The sequence below is a fragment of the Triticum aestivum genome, chromosome 2A, assembly GCF_018294505.1.
Source record: "Triticum aestivum cultivar Chinese Spring chromosome 2A, IWGSC CS RefSeq v2.1, whole genome shotgun sequence".
Taxonomy (NCBI): Eukaryota; Viridiplantae; Streptophyta; class Magnoliopsida; order Poales; family Poaceae; genus Triticum; species Triticum aestivum.
This window is the reverse complement of record NC_057797.1, coordinates 205,450,841-205,458,092: the sequence shown is the minus strand read 5'-3', so window position 1 is coordinate 205,458,092 and position 7,252 is coordinate 205,450,841. Positions and strand designations below refer to the sequence as shown.

The 7,252-nt window shown below is 43.5% G+C and overlaps 1 protein-coding gene across 1 annotated transcript; it reads left to right on the top strand.

The window, feature by feature from the left end:
* Positions 1-433: 433 nt before the first annotated feature.
* On the top strand, positions 434-1,800 carry LOC123188370 (histone H2A.4-like). Its single transcript, NM_001426804.1, has 2 exons — positions 434-720; positions 992-1,800. The coding sequence occupies exons 1-2, from the start codon at positions 532-534 to the stop codon at positions 1,208-1,210; spliced, it is 408 nt and encodes a 135-aa protein (NP_001413733.1). The 5' UTR covers positions 434-531; the 3' UTR covers positions 1,211-1,800.
* Positions 1,801-7,252: the final 5,452 nt, after the last annotated feature.

The following is a 7,252-nucleotide window of genomic DNA, read 5'->3' as shown; positions in this document are numbered from 1 at the left end:
TGTGATTAGCCTTAATACACAGACATATGCATGTGGTTGCAAAAGTACATACTCCTGCTCCATAGGTCGGGAGTTACATTATTGTTTTTTTAAGGCAAAGTTACATTATTGGTGGACCAAGCCCGCATCTTTACTGGAGAAGAAATAACACCGACAAGTGGGCCATATAGAAAATTAAAACACGTGACCACTCCGTCGATTCCCATAGAGACCTGGACTCCCGCGGAAAGTCCAAAACGAAAACCTTCCCCGCCCCATATGCCCCCGCCCTCCCGCCGCTTCCGGATCCGAACCCTCGCGGCTCCGTCCCTCGCATCCACCGTCCAATCTCGCGCATCCGACGGCCCAAACCAGCGATCCGCGTGATCGCCGCCCATTGGCTGTCGCCCCGTCCCCACCCTCCTATATATTCTCCCCCCGCGCTGAGCGAAACCTCCCACCTGCGTCCCTCTCGCCTCCACCGCCTCCTGTCCCCTCGCGCGTTCCGTCTCCCAGTAGCGGCTCCCGTCGTTCCCCTCCTCGGTTGCTGAGATGGCCGGTCGTGGGAAGGCAATCGGCACCGGCGCGGCCAAGAAGGCGACGTCCCGGAGCTCCAAGGCTGGGCTGCAGTTCCCCGTGGGAAGGATCGCCAGGTTCCTCAAGGCCGGCAAGTACGCCGAGCGCGTCGGAGCCGGCGCCCCCGTCTACCTCGCCGCCGTCCTTGAGTACCTCGCCGCTGAGGTGCGTTTCTCGCGGATCTCATCCTTGCCCCTGTTCTCGCGGTATTCTATTCCTTGATCCGGTTCCGTCGTGGGTTCCGACAAATCGGGCTATTCTTAGATCTGTTTAGAACCGTGCCGTCTGTTAATAGCAATGCGTCGAAACCGAAGTTATTTTCGCGTACAAATTCGTCAAGATAAGGTTTCTCGGGTGCAGAATCGATGTGCTTTCCTTTGTATTCATTGCATTGGTTGCTGCTTGTTCTAATCTGGTCGTCCTTCCCCATATCTAGGTCCTGGAGCTGGCCGGAAACGCCGCCAGGGACAACAAGAAGACCCGTATCGTGCCGCGGCACATCCAGCTCGCCGTGCGCAATGACGAGGAGCTGACCAAGTTGCTCGGCGGCGCCACCATCGCCAGCGGCGGTGTGATGCCCAACATCCACCAGCACCTCCTCCCCAAGAAGGCCTCTTCCTCCAAGGCGTCCACCGTCGATGACGACGACAACTGAGGCCCTGTCCTTTCCCTCGCTGCCACCGCCCGCACCATGGATTACATTTGCATCACAAAGACGAAGGAGTTTCTTGTTTCGTAGGATTTAGTGTCTTGGTTTTCAGGAGAGTCCCGGATGGTATGGTATTAGGAGAATTTCTAGTTGGTGGTCGGATTGGTTGCTTTCATCCCATGGCTGTGAATATGGCAAACAAATTTTCGGGTGTTCAAACTCAGATGTAAGGCTGCTTGATCTTGTCCGGTTTCCATGGTTGAAGAAATTGAAAGGAACTCAACTTTAAGCTATTACCAATTTTGTCGCTCATTGTTCTAATCGTACCTGTTATTTGATTTGCCTGAAGGATTCACAGTGATAGGTTTTTAGTAGTATGTGATTACATCGTGCTTTAGTAAATTTGGTATTTCTTGTCGTGCTCTACGAATGATGTGTAACCAAGATGCATCTCCCTTTCTGGGCGATGCAGGCTGCAATGATTGAAGAACGTGCTGTTGAGCTAACACGAAATTGACTATTTAACTGGACTTACAAGTGCTCCACGGATTCCATTATGGAACGTTATATTTTCACAAACTTGATTCCAAATTAGTATCCTTGCATCCCACAACGATCGTTGCATATGCTTGCTTGGCAGTGGAGGTAGATGCATCACGGACGAAGGGCGCGCGCATGGCATACGGCTCAGGTGTTTCCCTCGACGTGTATCTTACTCCACCGGTTCCATATATATAAAGAAAAGAGTCGTGCTATACACACGACATATATAAAGAAAAGAGTCGTGCTATACACACGACATATATAAAGAAAAGAGTCTGACATATATAAAGAAAAGAGTCGTGTTATACACACGACAAAAATCAGACGATTCACGCACGATGAATGAAATCTAGCCGGACAATCTAGCCGGACATACGTCTGATGGAAAGAGTACCAGCCGGCTCCAGGCAAATTTAACAATTTTGATTTGTGGATGAAATCATTTCATAAAATAAACTGTTTCTAAATTTTTTTCACTCAGCTGATTTTTTTGAGTGGCGCCCGACACGAAGGCGCCACACTGCACTGTGCAATGCCTAACTGATAGGCGCTACACGCCTGGCCAGCGTTGCACTTCGGACTGTCTAAAAATTGCTAAGTCAATGTGCAGAGTCTAAGAGATAGGCGTTGCATTAGTGGTTGCACTACAAAATGAAGCAACCACTAGTGCAACGCCTAGAAGGTAGGCGCTACAATGTATAGTGTGACGCTTAGCTTTCAGGTGCTGCACACTGACTTAGTAATTTTCGGATAACACGGGTGCGACGTTGGCCAGACGTGTAGCGCCTAGCTGTGAGGTGTTGCACAGTGTAGTGTGACGCCTTCGTGTCGGGCGCCACACAAAAAGATCAGCTGCGTGAAATAGTCTAAGGAAATGATACTTGACATTAGAAAAGCTCATGGTCTAAGGAAATGATACTTGACATTAGAAAAGCTCATGGTCTAAGGAAATGATACTTGACATTAGAAAAGCTCATGGTCTAAGGAAATGATACTTGACATTAGAAAAGCTTTAGCAGACAAACTATACGATCTTGTGATAGGCTTAGGATTGGGTCTTGTCCATCACATCATTCTCCTAATGATGTGATCCCGTTATCAATGACATCCAATGTCCATGGTCAGAAAACCATGACCATCTATTGATCAACGAGCTAGTCAACTAGAGACTTACTAGGGACATGTTGTGGTCTATGTATTCACACATGTATTACGGTTTCCGGTTAATACAATTATAGCATGAACAATAGACAATTATCATGAACAAGGAAATACAATAATAACCATTTTATTATTGCCTCTAGGGCATATTTCCAAGAGTCTCCCACTTGCACTAGAGTCAATAATCTAGTTCACATCACTATGTGATTGCAATGAATCCAACACCCATGGGGTTTGTTCATATCTTGCTTGTGAGAGAGGTTTATTAGTCAATGAGTCTGAACCTTTCAGATCCATGTGTGCTTTACAAATCTCTATGTCATCTTGTAAATGTAGCTACCACACGCTACTTGGAGCTATTCCAAATAACTGTTGTACTATACGAACCCGATTTACTACTCAGAGTCATCTGGATTAGTGTCAAAGTTTGCATCGACGTAACCCTTTACAACGAACTCTTTTACCACCTCCATAATCGAGAAAATTCCTTAGTCCACTAGTTATTAAGGATAAGTTCGACCGCTGTCGTGTGATCCATTCCTGAATCACTCTTGTACCCCTTGACTGACTCATGGCAAGGCACACTTCAGGTGCGGTACACAACATAGCATACTATAGAGCCTACGTCTAAAGCATAGGGGACGACCTTCGTCCTTTCTCTCTCTTCTGCCGTGGTCAGGTCTTGAGTCTTACTCAATATTCACATCTTGTAACATAGCTAAGAACTCCTTCTTTGCTGATCTATTTTGAACTCCTTCAAAATCTTTTCACGGTATGTATTCATTCGAAAGTACAATTAAGCGTTTTTGATCTATCCTTATAGATCTTGATGCTCAATGTTTAAGTAGCTTAATCTAGATTTTCCATTGAAAAACACTTTTTAAATAACCCTGCATGCTTTCCAGAAATTCTACATCATTTCTGAACAACAATATGTTAACAACATATACTCATCAAAAATTCTATAGTGCTCCCACTCACTTCTTTGGAAATACAAGTTTCTCATAAACTTTGTATAAACCCAAAATCTTTGATCATCTCATCAAAGCGTACATTCCAACTCCGAGATGCTTACGCCAGTCCTCAGAAGGATTGCTAGAGCTTTGCATACTTGTCAGCATCTTTCAGGATTGACAAAACCTTCTGGTTGTATCACATACAACCTTTCCTCAAGAAAAATGTCGAGGAAACAATGTTTTTTTACATCCTATATGCAAGATTTCATAAATAATGCAGTAACTGCTAACATAATTCCAACAGGCTCTTAGCATCACTACGAGTGAGAAAGTCTCATCGTAGTCAACTCCTTGAACTTGTCGGGAAACATCTTAACAACAAGTAGAGCTTTCTTAATGGTGACACTTACCATCATTGTCTGTCTTTCTTTTAAAATCCATCTGCACCCAATAGCCTTACGACCATCAAGTGGTTCTTTCAAAGTCTATACTTTATTTTATACATGGATCCTCTCTCCGATTTTATGGCCTCGAGCCATTCTTCGGAATCTGGGCCCACCATCACTTCTCCATAGCTCGTAGGTTCATTGTTGTCTAGCAACATGACTTCCAAGACAGGATCACGTACCACTCTGAAGTAGTATGCATCCTTGTCGACCTATGAGGTTTGGTAGTGACTTGATCCGAAGTTTCATGATCACTATCATAAGCTTCCACTTCAATTGGTGTAGGTGCCACATGAACAACTTCTTGTGCCCTGCTACACACTAGTTGAAGTGACGGTTCAATAACCTCATCAAGTCTCCACCATCCTCCCACTCAATTCTTTCGAGAGAAACTTTTCCTTGAGAAAGGACCCGTTTCTAGAAACAATCACTTTTGCTTCCGGATCTGAAATAGGAGGTATACCCAACTATTTTTGGGTATTCTATGAAGATGCATTTATCCGCTTTGGGTTCGAGCTTATCAGCCTGAAACTTTTCCACATAAGCATCGCAGCCCCAAACTTTTAAGAAACGACAGCTTAGGTTTCTCTAAACCATAGTTCATATGGTGTCGTCTCAACGGAATTGTATGGTGCCCTATTTAAAGTGAGTGCGGTTGTCTCTAATGCCTAACCTATAAATGATAGTGGTAATTCGATAAGAGACATCATGGTATGCACCATATCCAATAGGGTGCAGTTGTGATGTTCGGACACACCATCACACTATGGTGGTCCAGGCGGTTTTAGTTGTGAAACAATTTCCACAATGTCTTAATTATGTGCCAAACTCGTAACTCAGATATTCATCTCTATGATCATATCATAGACATTTTATCATCTTGTCACGATGATCTTCAACTTCACTCTGAAATTACTTAAACCTTTCAATAATTCAGACTTGTGTTTCATCAAGTAAATATACTTAGCATCTACTCAAATCATCTGTGAAGTAAGAACATAACGATATCCACTGCATGCCTCAGCACTCATTGGACTGCACACATCAAAATGTATTACTTCCAACTAGTTGCTTTCTTGTTCCATCTTATTGAAAACAAGGCCTTTCAGTCATCTTGCCCATGTGGTATGATTTGCATGTCTCAAGTGATTCAAAATCAAGTGAGTCCAAACGATCCATCTGCATGGAGTTTCTTCATGCATATCTACCAATAGACATGGTTCGCATGTCTCAATCTTTTCAAAAATGAGTGAGTACAAAGATCCATCAACATGACTCAAATGGCAGTGCCACAAGTACGTGGTACTATCATTACTATCTTATATCTTTTGGCATGAACATGTGTATCACTACGATCGAGATTCAATAAACCATTCATTTTAGGTGCAAGACCATTGAAGGTATTATTCAAATAAAAAAAGTAACCATTATTCTCCTTAAATGAATAACCGTGTGGCGATAAACATAATCCAATCATGTCTATGCTTAACGCAAACACCAAATAACGATTATTTCGGTTTAACACCAATCCCGTGCGATGTTTGATCACATCAACCTTGGAAACACTTCCAACACATATCGTCATCTCACCTTTAGCTAGTCTCCGCAGCCTTTTATTTCGAGTTACTAACGCTTAGCAACCGAACCGGTATTTATTACCCTGGTGCTACTAGGAGTACTAGTAAAGTACATAATAATATGACGTATATCCAAAATACTTCTGTCGACCTTGCCAGCCTTCTCATCTACCAAGTATCTAGGGTAGTTCTGCTTCAGTGACTGTTCCCCTCATTATAGAAGCACTTAGTCTCGGGTTTGGTTCAACCTTAGGTTTCTTCACTAGAGCAGCAACTGATTTGCCGTCTCATGAAGTATCCCTTCTTTCCCTTTCCCTTCTTGAAACTAGTGGTTTAACCATCAACAATTGATGCTCCTACTTGATTTCTACTTTCGCGGTGTCAAACATCGCGAGTTGCTCAAGGATCATCATGTCTATCCCTGATATGTTATAATTCATCACAAAGCTCCAATAGCTTGGTGGCAGTGACTATGGAGAACCATTACTATCTCATCTGGAAGATTAACTCCCACTCGATTCAAGCGATTGCAGTACTCAGACAATCTGAGCACATGCTCAACGATTGAGTTTTTCTCCCTTAGTTTGCAGGCTTAAGAAACTTGTCAGAGGTCTCATACCTCTTGACATGGGCACTAGTCTGAAATTCCAATTTCAGTCTTTGGAACATCTCATATGTTCTGCTATGTTTCAAAAACGTCTTTGGTGCCACAATTCTAAACCGTTAGTTTTACGTACTGAACTATCACGTAGTCATCAAAACGTGTATGTCAGATGTTTCCCAACATCTATAGACGATGCTCGAGGTTCAACACACCGAGCGGTGCATTAAGGACATAACCCTTCTGTGCAGCAATGAGGACAATCCTCAGTTCACGGACCCAGTCCGCATAATTGCTACTGTCAACTCTCAAACTAAATTTCTCTAGGAACATATCTAAAACAGTAGAACCAAAGCGTGAGCTACGATATAATTTGCAAAGACCTTTTGACTATGTTCATGATAATTAAGTTCATATAATCAAATTATTCAATGAACTCCCACTTAGATAGACATCCCTCTAGTCATCTAAGTGATACATAATCCGAGTCAACTAGGCCGTGTCCGATCATCACGTGAGACGGACTAGTCATCATCGGTGAACATCTTCATGTTGATCGTATCCACTATACGACTCATGTTCGACCTTTCGGTCTTCCGTGTTCCGAGGCCATGTCTGTACATGCTAGGCTCGTCAAGTTAACCTAAGTGTATTGCGTGTGTAAATCTGGCTTACACCCGTTGTATGCGAACGTTAGAATCTATCACACCCGATCATCACGTTGTGCTTCGGAACAACGGACCTTAGCAACGGTGCATAGTTAG